At 31.9% G+C, this 15,759-nt stretch overlaps 1 protein-coding gene across 1 annotated transcript in view; it reads left to right on the top strand.

Moving 5' to 3' along the window:
* The window catches only part of LOC100160481 (laminin subunit gamma-1), a 57,357-nt gene that overhangs the window by 11,493 nt on the left and 30,105 nt on the right, over window positions 1-15,759 (top strand). Inside the window, exons 3-6 of the mRNA XM_001944298.5 lie at window positions 5,472-5,589; window positions 6,898-7,084; window positions 8,415-8,545; window positions 8,874-9,052. Coding sequence (XP_001944333.2) covers window positions 5,472-5,589; window positions 6,898-7,084; window positions 8,415-8,545; window positions 8,874-9,052 — 615 coding nt within the window. The remainder of the gene's footprint in view (window positions 1-5,471; window positions 5,590-6,897; window positions 7,085-8,414; window positions 8,546-8,873; window positions 9,053-15,759) is intronic.

Below are 15,759 nucleotides of genomic sequence, written 5' to 3'. Positions count from 1 at the left end.
ACGATATCAGACGTTTGATAGCAGAAGGCGGACATTTTGTGGGTTTTATAATTATTAGGCAGTCGTAAATACAATTTATAGACGAGTTTGAAAAATATTAATTTTAATTTTTTTAAAGGAATCAGTTTAGTCTTAAAATCCAATAGTATGAAACTATGTTGTAAATGAAATTATATTGTGCGTAGGAAGTATCAGCACGTTTCCTTTTAAAATATGTATTTAATTATAACACAATAGGCACTACGATAAACCATTACTTCCGAAAATTGCTATTGCCGTATTGTAAGTTTATCATAATAATATTATAATGGTATGTAATCACTTATCATAGAACAATACCGGTCTATGGTAATATTCTCATTTGGAAATCAATCATTATTCAAACATTTATATTTGACGGGGGAAACCTTTACAGATATTAGGTACCCGTGTTATCGTACACCGTCTATAATTCGTGTGTATAGGTTATGATTTTAATCTCGAAAACAATTAAGTCCGAGATGCAACAAAATTGTAGGTTATGTCTATTATTTCGTGTTTATAAACGTCTTTTTGATAATAATTTCAAGATGCTAAGCATAAATCGCTGTGACGCGTAAGATCGAAATACTCGACTGCACGTTTATTTAATTATTTTGTCGGTCGGTGCACACGTAACATATCCATCATAATAATGTTATATTATCATCAGGTACGTTGTATAAGTAACAGCTGCTATCGATTTCCACGATGAACAATAATTACACGCTGCAGTTGAGTTAATATTGATTATTATTGATCTGTCAGCCGGTTGAATCTTTCAAATTCGTTCGTGTTTGTACTTCGGACGATTACCGTCCATGATGTATTTCGAATCGTTTAAACCACGTACCCAGGTGTAATTAGTTCTGTCCTCCGAAAACCTGAAAAATAAATAAATATATATATTATACACCTTTTGATTTATTTACATATAATTTCTCTAATGTGATTTGTGTACGGTCGTCTACCGTTAATAATGTTATCTCGGTGTTTTTATAATACAATATGAATATATTATGATTATGTAATAAACACCTAACAGGCCAGACATAAAATAGGTACCTAATTGCATCATAAACTAAATATTGTTACAATCTTTCAAATTATTTTATTGCTTTTAAGAAGAATTTTAATCAAATATGATAAATATATAAATTAGCAATGCATTATTTGAACATCCTGTATCACTGAACTCTTCATATGTAAAAAAAAAAAAAAATCAAACATCCTATCCTATCGCTATATTACGTGGGCTGACCTTTCCGCTGATTATTTCATCGTTTTCATAATATAAAATATTATATATCAGGGTTTTACATCCTTCAAAGATATAGGCCTTCCGAGTTCTAATAGATTCGTGGACGGACGAAAATTAATATAAACTCATAAAACGTAATTGGAGAAACTTGTCTATGGACCTGTCAAAATTTACAATCAACACATCGTAATATGGTCAGTTTGCTTGGTTTGTGTTTCTCGTCGTATACGTTTATGGCGTATCTGACGGGTGCTAAATAAAAATCGATTTAATTACATTTTTTTTCGTTGAGTGATGAATAATTATTCACGTGTGCTTTGAAAACAGTTTAAATAAAACTCAAGACCATCATTAATATCATTTTTTTAGGCATTAAATTATAATATACTTGTTATTTATAATCAATTATACTATATGGTATAATAAATAAATAAATATCAGTATTGATTCTTGTTCGTTCCACATCAGTAGATTCCTATTTCATAGTATTCGATTTTAATTTTTTTCAATTATAATTTAATTTCCTTAAAATTGTAATTTACATTGGTACTAAAAATATTATTTACTCGTTTTAAATGTTTAAATTATTTACTTGTTTTAAATGTTGAAATTATAATATGTTATTAAATTTAATAATTTACACCAGGCAATGGTTTTATAAACAATTCAGCTTAAGTGTTTTCGGTCACCAAAGAATTATTATATTCCACGATAAAAGCGCTTCGTGCACAGATAACAGCTCAAACAGGAAACAACCAAACGATGACCTCTGTACTTCCATTGATACCAATGGCAATAGAATTTGTAATATGGTTTTTAAAAACACGTGGTTGCCATAATGTATAGTCCTATTTTCACTTTTAATAATTAAAAAGTACCAACAATATATTATTGAATATAATATTATGTCGTTTGGTTAATCAACTTTTCCTTAAAAAGTTTTTAGTATATTCATACTACAAAAAAATAATAATAATAATAAAACATTATATTTGATCTTTTTCAAATACGGAGACTACAATAATTACAGCGAAAACTACTTTAATACTTAAATGTTGTAGGATATAAATATACCTATAATATAATATATTCGTTGAACTATTGTCTTGTTAAATGACGATATTTAAAAAAAAGATATGCTTTGAAGACGTAATTTTGCATTGCTTGGTTTTAGTTCTTTATAATAATTGTCGTGCTACCAATATATCATTAATCATTTTTTGGTGATCGGCACAGACTCGTTCTTCATCAAATAAAATATTTTATAATGTCAATAAATTGTAAAAGGATGCATACTTAACGCGACAGTTGTGTCTATTAGTCTATTAGAAACATAATTTTTACCGTCCAATTATTGTGGCATAAATGCATAATATAACGAATAACGACGGTATCGAGCAAATAATAATTTTTTTTTGATTTTTTTACGCGAATAACAACCGACATTACATACGTATTACATTAATATATTATATAATATACACTAATTGTCGTACGAAAACCGGCTGTTAATTTGTTGTAAAATAGAATTAGGATCTAGAAAAGCCAGACAAATAAATAAAAAATACGTTGGGGCGTTTGTCATTTCCCGTAGGATGAACAGAATTTATTTTTTCGTCTCCCACGCATATTATTTGAAAGAAGTAAACCCCACCTGTCGCTAACTACGTTTTAAATTATTGCCCTATAATACGTATATCCAGCTCATTCACAATAGTAATTATTATTTTTGATAATTTATAATGCCACCGATTTTTCTGTTGTAAATAGTCCGATATGTTAATTGGAGAACATACCTATATACAATATAATACATAATACATAATACATAATATATAGTTTGCTCTACAACTATACACTTTGGCCAGATTCAACCTAACTATTGATTATTAGAAAAAATAAGAATATATTCATATCGGTTTTTGTGCTGGAGTACTCAAAAAAACAGTTGTACGACAAGGTCTTATGCTCTGCAGTGGATATATTTTAGATTATATGCGACACAATGTTTTTACCATCATTAAAGAATATCAGTGTAGGTTTCAAAATGTACCTATACGGTATAATTGTTGTTTTTTTTCCACTCATAATAATATTATATTATATAGGTACTTCAATAATATTGGCACTGTTTAATTTATCACACGATTATCGTAATATGGTAGCTAATAATTTATGTACTTATTACGCATGGACCAGAATAATAATAATTGTTCTCTGACAAACGGTAGTGAATAACATATTTCTCGGTTGACAAAGACATTTGTCGGCTCTGCACAAAGGAACGGCGATATTATTTTTTATATGCAATTTTATTTAGGTGCGTTTTATTTCTCTGGAACGTCGGCAAAGAGTTGAAGCACACTGTTGCAGCGGTGCATGTATACATAGCGATTCAATGAATAATGTTGTTTTGATATTTTTTTTATTAAATTGTGATTGTTTCACGTTCAAATTTGAATAGCTCGACGAAATATAAAAATACATGGCATTTAACCGATTTTTGAGAACGGGTCAACCAACATTGCAAACTATATATCGGCATTTTTCCTATTTTATATTGAATTTACCGATTTACGGTGCGGTTACCAATAACTTTGGATTTCGAAAAATATCTGAACACTCTGTAGATGTAAGTGCTACGCGCCGCAATAATAAGTAAATATGTAAATGCATTTGGGTTGCATATCGGATATTATTATAATGTCGTGAGTGAAATTGCAAACACAAACCGTATCCAACCGGCATATGCCGTTGTCAGCGGTATGTCGGCATATAACTTTTATAGACACGATTCAAATAAATATTAAATTTTTTACATGCTTGATAACAATGATAATAATGTATCAAAAATTGCATAAAACTGCATTTTTCCATAATCGTTAAGTTTATGTTAGAAACCACTTACTATAAAGAGTAACTTACTATCGTATATTATATCAGTGGTTCCCAATTAGTATGAAGCCATGGACCCCTTTTATGGAGTCTACTATTACTTATTACTTTTAAATTTGAATAAATTGATTGTTTACCTTTTTCACGATACACGAATTTCAATAGTTTAAAAACACCTGAATGTCATTCAAATACGAATTTAATAATTTCACTAAAATAAAATAAAATGAAAATGAAAAATCACAACAGCTAGTACTACACAATTACTGACCCTCAACATGAACACGCGGACTGCCAATTGGGAATCACTGGTATATATATATATATGATTTATATTATGATTTAGTTTACACTGCTGAAGTTAAGTCGAAAATAAAATGTATCCGTGAAATAAAGTGAGTAAGTAAGTAAATCTCAGTGTAGGTACTCTAAAAAATACTTTTTAACTCTGAATATTAGTAGATAAACGTTAAATATTTAAATATGCTTATTTATAGTAATATAATATATAATTATTACGAATAAGATTTGCATATTGTTTATTATTTTTATTTTGATAACCGTGTTAAATTAACATAATTACTGATATAATATAACACTAAAATTGAGGAAAATGAACAATAATATGATCTTGGAATTCTGAATATTCCAATTAATATCTTTTGCCTATAGCTCAACAACCAGCTCGTATAACGACTTATCGTCAAAACGAATTAAAAAAATTTTCATAAAATATTATAGGTAGGTACCTACTAATTTTTTAATATAAATCAGTTTGGGTGGTACCGTTAGTACGTGAGCTACTGGTTCGGGTGTGTCACATTCGTGTTGTGGTCGAAACAGATGAAGTGTTTCTCTCGGAACACTAATTTTGAATAATCAATAAATTATTCGCCTCGATCAGAATTTTGAATATAATATCAAAATTAATAATCAATCAAGGCATTTAGAATATTAAACCAGTTTATTAAATACAAGATACGTTTTGAGGTAGGTATCAACAAAAGAAGAGCTGTAATTACCCAATTAAATTCTGCCACCACTATAAACTTATATGCCGTTGGGTTTGTTCGAATTTTAGCTACTGAATGTGCATAGCAAATTTATTTAAACATTTAAAAATATTGGTACCTATTATACCTCTTAGAATAAAATCATACCAGAGTTTCAGACTACAGGTCCAATCATGAATTTGGTTGCACAACATGAATCTTAAATTATTATATTTTAAACGAACGAATTGCAAATAAACTGATTTATCAATATTTTTACTAATTTTTTTCTCGTTTAACTATAGGTAAAGCATTCGATATCACGTACATCCGACTTCTGTTTTACTCGCCTAGGCCCGAAAGTTTCGCGATGTATAAGAAAAGTACAGAAGATGGACCGTGGATACCGTATCAGTTCTACAGGTGAGTGTATTAATGCATAGACTTAAATCAGTGCTTAAAACGGGCGATTGTAAACTCGGCCGAGGAAAAAAAAATGTTCAAAAGGTCTATTGTAAACTCGGCCCCTGTTTTTTTCAGGTAAAAATAATTTAGGAGTAAACTGGGCCCGGGGTTTTTACAGGTAAAACTGATTGACGTGTAAACTCGGCCTGAATAAAAATATAATATGTATAATATTTTTGAGAACAATTTAGAGGACACTATGTGGAGGTGATAATCATTATCCTCCAAAAATTATTTTCATATTTTTATTCATAGTATGAAGTTCGTTATATAAATGTAGAATTCACTAAAATTGTGAAAAAAATTAAGTAATATATTTCAGTATTAAAAAATATAAGTAAAATGTATCCATGTATAATAAGTGTACAAAAGTGTACAAATATAATTAAAACTGTAGTGCAATAGTAAATAATGTAAGGTTATATTATAATATAAATCTATTTTTTAAGTAAAAAGTCATGTGTTTGACGTACCTATTCACTCACCGATATATACACACCTATACATAGGTACTATTCGTTAATAACAAATAGTTCCTTTTATTATATTTTATAATAATAATAATAATAATAATAATAATTGTTTATTCAACGAATAAAACGGGCAAATTGCCCAATAGTACAAGTAAATAAATAAGTTATTACAATAAATTGATATGAAAATCGAACAATAACATAAATGCATATTAATAATAAGATAGATATTTTATTGGTAAAAATAATTATGGGGCCGAGTTTACAATCGTCCTTTTTTATCATTTTAAATTTCCGGGCCGAGTTTACAATCGACCTATGTCATTACCTAAAATTTTCGGGCCGACTTTACAACGAAAAAGGTAACCGCGGGCCCAGTTTACATTTGCCCCTTAAAACATGGAGATTAATTATTGTTCAATTTGTTAAAATCGATTTTCCCAAAAATAAAAAAAGAACTATTTCGTATTTAACAGTGTGCAACGCGTTGGGTTCCGCGAGTATATAAGACATACGATTTTAGTATTTTACAGTACTTATATTTGATTAAATATTTAATAATAATAATATGTGATTTTTATTATAATTGTTGTTGTTGTTGAGTTTTTGACCTTAAGCTATATGGGATAATTGTGTTCGGTTTTTTTTTCAGTCAGAATGAATAATAAGAGATTAAAAAAAAAAATAAACAAATTATAGTTTTACGTTACAACTCATTTGTGTTGACTGGTTAAATTACCCGTACGCATATAACATTATCTTGTATATAATCGATCGTTTTGTTTGCTTTTAGTGGGAGTTGTAGAGACACCTACGGATTGCCAGACTTGAATTACATCCGTCTTGGCGAACAAGAGACCAGGGCGTTCTGTACTTCCGAGTTTTCAGATATTTCGCCATTGACGGGAGGAAGTGTGCCATTTTCCACACTAGAAGGTAGACCATCGGCTAAATTTTACGATACAAAATCGGAATTTTGGGTATGATCAACTATATATTATGTCGTTTGTAAATGTGTAATGACTTATGAGTTATGTTAGTATTATAAAATAAAATTGTCTATAGATTTAAGTTGTGCCTAATGGCTCTAATCGTACAGTTCAATTGAATGTTCATAATATAAAATTATATAATGTAAAAATTGAGTATTCGGGAAAAATGTGTTAGTTTTAACATGTTTTCGATAACATAAACTTACTAACAACATTATTATATTATGTATAAATGTTTTAATAAAAGTTGAAACATTCGTATAAAATAGGTATCGTACAATACTTATATTAAGAGTTGTAAACATTGCTCAAAATTTGATTTGAGTTACTTGCTATTTATAAGATCAGTATCACCAAAATAATTTAGCAAAAATTACTAACGTTAAAAAAATATTGAATATTACGATTATTGCCTAATTTAATAATATTTTTATTGTCGTGTTTAAAATTCTGTAAAAAACTTCAAGTAGGTACCTAACTGATTTTATAATATTAAATGGTTGCGGTTTTTAAAATTGTCCAAAATTCTATGCAATTTGAAAATTATATATTTTTTTTAGTTTCCACCTTAATTATAGTATTTTTCCATTGATCAACTACCTATTTAGAGGGGGGGTTGATACGGGGGATTATGTCGAAAAAAATGACTTCACAGAAATAATTCTCAGGTCTTATAGAAGTATCGGATTTTGATAACTATTTTTTTAACTGAGAGAAGATTACTTCCTATAAGTCACGCGTTGAACTCAGATTTTTATTTTATTTCAATGGTATAATAATATAATTTGTAAAAAAAAGCTTAGAATATTATATTATTTTTGAAGACACATTATAATGTTTGATATTAAAATATTGAAAAACGGAGTTCAATGTGGGCTTTAGAATATTATCCTCTATTAGCAAAAAAAAATTATCAAAATCAGTTGATTTTTACATAACAGGATCAAAAAATTCCCGTAGAGCGTATTTTTGTGGATAAAATGACATTGGCACCGAGCGCCTTTAAGGTAGGCAACTAAATGTGCTTAACTAATGTTTCCTTTATTAAATCGTTAATTTAAATTGCCTATATGGAATCCCTTAACATATCTCATTGCTATATTGTGCCTTGATAATATTACTATAATTTATAAATGCATCGTTATGAATTCATCGTGATATATTTCGTTTGTTAAACATGAACCGCTTTAATGATGAAAGTCTTTAACCAACTGTTTTAATAAAAAGTTTACAAACTTATATTTACAAAAAAATTAATGTATAATATTATTGTAAATATTCGTTCACGAAATTTTGTATTGTTGAATTTATATTTTAGGACTGGGTAACCGCGACAGATGTCCGTATCACGTTAGATCGTTTAAATACATTTGGTGACGAAGTATTTGGAGATCCTCAAGTACTGAAGTCATATTTCTATGCTATTGCTGATTTCGCTGTTGGAGCCAGGTGAATAATAATAATTATATTATAAATAAATTTTAACTACACGTTATGATTAAATCGTACACAATTGATAATTTTTTCTTTAATTAATTTGTTAATATTTAATATTAAAAATATAAACATTTGTTAATTTTTTGTTTAAAATTGAAAACCATTTCCACTTCAATTAATTTTTTTTTTTACATCACACTATCGAATTTTCAAAGAATATATGATTAGTGAATTGCTGATTTAAATTCTGTTTCATTCGGCGGCAAACTCACGGTTCACAATGTCGGCGAACAGTTTTTTTATCATCTAACCATGTAAAACCAATAATTTTTTGCAACAGATGCAAGTGTAACGGCCACGCCAGTGAATGTGTTAAAAGCACTTCAATCAATGGCACTTCCAGGAGAGTGTGTCGGTGCGAGCACAATACGGCTGGGCCCGACTGCAATGAGTGTCTGCCGTTCTTCAACGACGCGCCTTGGAGCAGAGCGACCGCAACAAACGCACACGAGTGTAAAGGTAATTGCATATCACATTTTTTTTAAATGTTTTTTAGTCATCGCACTAGAGGGCGCTACCTTTATACTGCGGGGCTAATGATAATAATAATATTATCCAATCATTTATTTGGATGTTCAACAATCACGTCTTGTGTATATTTTATGAATTAACTATAATAATATGGTTCGAACTGTGATGAGCTATATTTTATTATAAAAATATAATATTATCCAACATCGGAACATGAGCCACCGAGAACGTTATATCATTCCTTCGTTGTAGAAGAGCAAATTTGGAATCATTTAGCTGAGGCATAGATTTATTGTTATATAGAAAAAGGACAACTTAATATTATCATAATATGTGTGATATCATATTTTAGTATGACTTAGATTGTGAATGTGAGAAAAACAATTTCTGTATTGGAATAGCAGGCAATAAATACAGAGCGCCAACACATTTTTAAAAGAAATGTTCTTGTTATTAAACAATGAAAATGCAAGTTATCATTTAGGTTTTAGGTGAATTTATTTTTCCCCTTGGAAGCTTGTATTAACTTTTAAAATTATTCTACGGTAATTCTGTTACTGGAAGACACTATTTTTTTTCTAGTCTTTCTTACGGTGGAATAACCGTTGATGTCTTTAATCGTACAACGGTTGAACTATATATGTGCTTAGTTAGGTATAAATATACCTATATTAAGTATAATAGTATACATATTATGGTGGATCTGATTTATATTGTGCTCAACAGTCTCGAATTGTAGTTGAGGTGTAGATTGTAGCAAGGTTTAGACTTTAGACTCACTCTAAACAATTGTTTGAACATTACAGGAGTCTTTCATATTATAAATACATCGACCAATTACAAAAATGTATATTGGATTACTTTACATATTACGCGAACATCGAACTGGTGTACGAAGCATTCTATAAAGACCTTGTTTACGTTATGTATACGAGATATTTTATTATTATAATACTCAGCATTCGATGTATTTTAGGTAATTGAGAAATTTTTAGTGAAACAAAAAAAAAAAAACCCATAAAATTGTTGTGATTTACTTATGGCCTATGGGAGGCCGGCGTAAAACCGGTTCATTATTTAAATAAATCTGACACAATTGAGCGTAATTTATGTATTGCAATCCAAACAATAACAGCGTTGATAGATACTCTGCGCAGGATTCGTGTGTGACGAAGGCGTGACAAAGATTGCTGTCTCTCGTCTACATGGCCGGTACATGATACATACAAAGAATAATAATAAACTGCTTTTCGCCGATGGACTGCTTTTCGTCGTGTCTGTTCCGAAAAAAAAAAAAACAACACTCACGAGACACGGATTACCAGTCATTCTTGTGACTAATGCTGCCACACCACCGCATATAACTACTACCCATGATAATAATATATAATATAAGATTATGCATAATATTTTAAGTTTGTCGTTTGGGTATAATGGACGGCGGAGTTTTCAAAGTGTGCGACACAAAATTATTGTTCGGTACGTTCTTTGTTTCGATAAAATTTCGTATTCCAAAATACGTGATTTGATTTCGTACTTAATATTATTATAATATGATATTAGCATTATATAGCCGCGCAATCATAATTCTATTATGATATGTTTTTGCGGTAAGGATACGTTTTTCGCATTTGTTATTGCGCCGTTATTACGCTATTATACCTATATAATATAATAATATATATTATATAATGTGAGCTGGAGAACTCGTTGAACTTATAATACCAGATATATGCTACCGTGCACGGTGTATCATAGAAATGGTCGAGAAAAATTTCATAAATCGCATTACGTAGGTATAGTTGTTTCAAAAGTTTATTACGAAAATTTTGTTGAAAACTGTGGCTTTATCTAAACATACGTGTTAAAAAAACTAAAAGGTAATAATCTATTCCGATAATTTCCCTTAGTTTTTTTGTGTAGGCACATTCTAAAAAAATGTGATATATATAATAATATTATCATATGTCTACGACCGATAGCCATAGGTGTTACTCAGGTCATGTTTTGTCTTTGGTGACAAAACTGGAGAAACTGCAGTCGGGTTATCGGGGCAGCCACATAATTATATTATAATGTATGACGCGTGTCTCGTCTGCATATCGATCCTTACGTCATAACAATAATAACATAGGTATAGTAAAAATAGTAAACATCGTACCGCAGTCGTGTGCTCGCAGTATAGGGACGGGGCGATAACGGTTGCACGTGATGAGAAATAGTGAAAATACGGTTGACATCCTTGGTCAATGCTGTTCGTCAGCGCCACTGTCATTGGCAGGTACCTATACATAATAATAATATTATAGGTATTAATAGGTAGGTATATACCTACGTCGTGGTCGTCGTCGTCGCCGTCGGTAACCCCGTTATGTTGTGTTCGTCGTCTGCAGGTATATGTCGTCGTCGTCGTGTATACGCACGCGGACACGGCGGCGTGTCGGCGGAAGGGGGAGTAAAGTGTAAGAAAAAAAATTGTGAAAAAAAAAAAAAATAGCAAACAGGTCTAAATGAAAACGGTACGAAAACAGAGTATACGATGGAATTAAAAGAGACCGGTTGCCGAATATGGTGCAGTCGCAATGGTTTCTCGGAACGACGACGCAGCTCTGAGCCGTGCGTGTATACCTTTACGCGTGTGTGTGCGCAATTGTGCGTATTGTATGTTATAAACGCGGTACGCGTCGTTTATATATCGTGACAAAACGGACATGCCATCGCGTACGGGACCTGATTGGAGAGAAGTCAGGACTTCGACAGGAATTTCTTCTCCAAGGTCCTGGATGACACTTTGTCTTCTATATTACACACCCGTATACCTATATAATGATACGGACCGGGCGTTACGGTTTCGTCGAGTCGTCGTCTCTCGCGCAACAGATTGTACATCGATGCGCTGCACATTATTATTATTATAATATACCGACGACGTTTTTGTATAATATTATCATTGTAGTTCTGTTGTCTACGCCACAGGCAGTCGGCTTAATATCATCGTGATTAATTACCTAGTCACGCCGATAACAATAATATGTAAATAATATTGTACGGCGGTCGACGAGTAAGGTACGATTTCGGAGGGTTTTGGACATATAGTTTGGTCCCAGATTCGGAGTTATATGTAGGTATGGGGCTGAAAAAAACGGCGGGCATTGAAACTTTTTTAGTCAAAATTACAATTTATTATTATTTACTACGTACCTATGAAGTATTGATATTGAAATTTCCTACCGTCGCTTATCTTATAATATCCGTCGTGTTGTATTACTGACGATATGAAATAAGTGCTGCGCAGGATGGGATGACTATTTTCACATAAATATATGTCAGGTGATATAGACGATCGTTGGTAGGTGGTAGCGTTATTTGACAATAATAATAATAGAGTATAATATGTCACTATAAAATTGGAAGAAAAATGTATATTAAAAAAAAAATTTTGGACTAAATTGGGTATTATTTTTCGGAATCGATTAGGTCGTGTTTTGGACTGAATTAGGTGTAAATATGGGTCCATGGCGGCCTCGACTGTAATAGGTCCAAATTGTGTGCAAATCACAGTCCCATCACTGTCGTTAACAATATACACCGTCGAGTATAATATTATATACGTTAACTCGTCAAAGTAGATTATAGGTATCTACTGAAATATTTAGTGTTTTCGCTTCGAGATACATTATTGCAGATTTGTTTAGTAAGTCTAGTCGAAATATCCATTATCTGAACACAACTTTTTAACCGTCCACGTCCAATAACATTGAAAAATCGTCAACTCTTAGTCAAAATAAATGTGATGAGGAGGAAATAGCTGCTGTTGGTGTTTGCCATGGTCGATATTCATATTGAATCGTCTATATTTTCTGAAAACAATTTTCTACGCGAAATGTATGAGTGCCCGTCGTATTATATATATATTGTCACGAGACATACTACATGTTTTTTGTTCTATCTACATATCCGCGCGAACGATTCGATTCTAATATTTCCCTACAAGGCTCTGCAGCGTCGATATCGATACGACGGTTTCCACTGGAAACATTGAGGCGAATCCCGTAAGTCTTATCGGCGTGTACGATTGTAACGCACTGCAATAATAATATACAATATAATATACGAGGTGGGCATAAAAGTGTGTACCTGCGACTATATCATACCTATAAACTTCAAGCACGCGTGCACATTTCCTCCGCTGCTCGTATGATACAAGTTCGAGTAACGCATTATGATTTCGCGGTTCGCACTAATAGTCGATGTTACGGTCGCATGACTATAATAATAATAATAATATGATGTTATTATGTGCATATTATTATAGACAAAGTGCGACAAAGGCACTCGTAGAAGGAATGATATAATATCCCGCTGGCCCGTTATCGCGACTCGGCAAGATAACGTATACCTGTATATTATATGGGTACAGCTACAAATGATTTATCGATAATATTCATAAGCTGCAGTGTTATTGGAATAATTCCAAAATACCGGAAAAAAAGTTGACGTACTCCGCAGATACCGCAGTTGTAATGTACCGCAGCTGCAGTGGTGCAGATAATATTAATAATAATATATATATAATACTTCTACCGCCGTAACCTCCCCGCAGAATAGTGTCGTCGTATATACACGGCTCGTAAACCTACCCGCGGCTAATAATTATTGTTGTACCTACGTGTTATATTATACCATAATGATATCGGCCATAATTATTATAATACCATAACAATATCGAGCTCGATTCAAATCCCCGGGCTAATCTGCAGCGGTCGTAGATAATAATATTATATAGGCATATACGCCCGACCCGCGCGTGCGCATGCGTAGCGACGTACGGAAGTAAGCACCGTTTTTTTTTTTTTTAAGAATAATGTGTATAATAAGACGTATAATATGGCTTGGTAGTCGTATACATTCACATAACACTTTTTTATAATAATATTATACATTATAAAATATATATATATATATAATACGGCGGGGCGGCGTGTGGTATCCGCTTACTATACGACGGCGGCGGCGGCCTGCATAATATAATGATATCTGCAGCATTCTTTCGTGACACTATTAATAATTTTCCACGGAAAACGTATCGATTGCACATTATCAATTCAGGTGTCCCGGCCGTAGGTCATCACGACGTTTGAAAGATTATAACCTCAGGTCTGTGTTTATCGTTTTTTATTGCCCAATTTATAACCGCTCACCACCGCGCGGCGGATCCAAAAACTCACGTGACTACGATAAAAATAAACTCGCAATATATACGGTAGTTATTATACTCAACATAAACCACCGGTCGGTATAAGTATAATATTATTATGGTTACGCCGTGTTTTCGAATTTTCAAACCGTACGCGATTCGGGTGCTGTTGCAGCTGAGGTGGTCTCGGAGTGCAGTTTTATTGTTTTAAACGCGTGCAACAATAGATTTAATAATATTTATTTACACTATAACACCTAATTCGACTACGTAGGCAGGTTTATGGAGGGGAAAAAAACGTCGTCTACGTGGATTACGTCTTATATGAAAATCGAATGCGTTGGCAAGGAATAATAATAATTATAAGGCGATGTGAACAGTGTGCTACCAGCTTATGTACTCTCGGTGAGCTGCAGCATGGGAATCGCTTACGAGATAGTTTATCGCATATTCTATCTCAATCACTGCAGCGATCTTGTGTCAGCTTGTCGTCGTCGTCGTAAATCAATTAGCTGTCTAAATCTATACCGATCTCGTCGAAATCAATATTATTATATTATTTTAGATACATTGTGTGCATTTTGTATGAGCTGCAAATGATTACTATTGACACAACATAAGGCACAATGACTATTGTAAGCCCACAGGACGTTCATATTTTCCAGTATATCATTTCTTTAAGATTTTTCGTAATCTGTTGTCAAACTTTCAAACTTCCCAAGCCCTCGCCTCACACCATTTATTATTGTTATTTATTTCGTTTACATATATAATTTAAGTACCGGAATAAAAGTCCCACCACCACCATCTCAATAATTTGTAGTTCACCCATTATAAATTAAAACTAAATAATATCGTAGTTACATGAAAAAATGTATACAGCACCGATCACCTTTACTAGACAGTAACAGTCTGACCTCATCGGAAAATCACTTACCAAGCGTGTATTATAAATAACTATAATATAGGTACTTATATATCCCATTATCCCCGTCCCGGGAGGTCAATTCGGGGGCTAAAAGTATACAATCGGTGCAGTAGTGATAGTATTGTCGATTCATTCAAGTTTACACAGTCCACAAATAATCGTACGTATTTAATACATGGGGACAAAATTACTCATTTCGGGGTGAAAATTTTCTTTTACCAATATTAATCAATTGTTAATTATTATTATACAATATTGTCACATTTAGCATATGAATAGGTACTCACTAATAACTGGTAAAAACACATACAATTGTACGTATACATATTATATATATTTATATATACCAATTATAATATGGAATATTGTGTGTATCGACAGTCATATAAAGTGTACCAAGGTACATAACGTGTGTATAAAATAATTGATATATTTGATCGAGAATTTCGTCAAGCCTATTCGTTTTCGACGCAATGTAGGTACCTATACTTAGACTGTATGTAAACTTTCTTTTTGTCCCCCCGTACAGAGAAATATGCGTATTATTCAAACGGGTTTTTACTTTCCGGG

This window comes from Acyrthosiphon pisum, chromosome A1, assembly GCF_005508785.2.
Source record: "Acyrthosiphon pisum isolate AL4f chromosome A1, pea_aphid_22Mar2018_4r6ur, whole genome shotgun sequence".
NCBI classification, from domain to species: domain Eukaryota; kingdom Metazoa; phylum Arthropoda; class Insecta; order Hemiptera; family Aphididae; genus Acyrthosiphon; species Acyrthosiphon pisum.
Note: the sequence above shows the minus strand (reverse complement) of the source record. Positions and strands in the feature narration are given on the sequence as shown.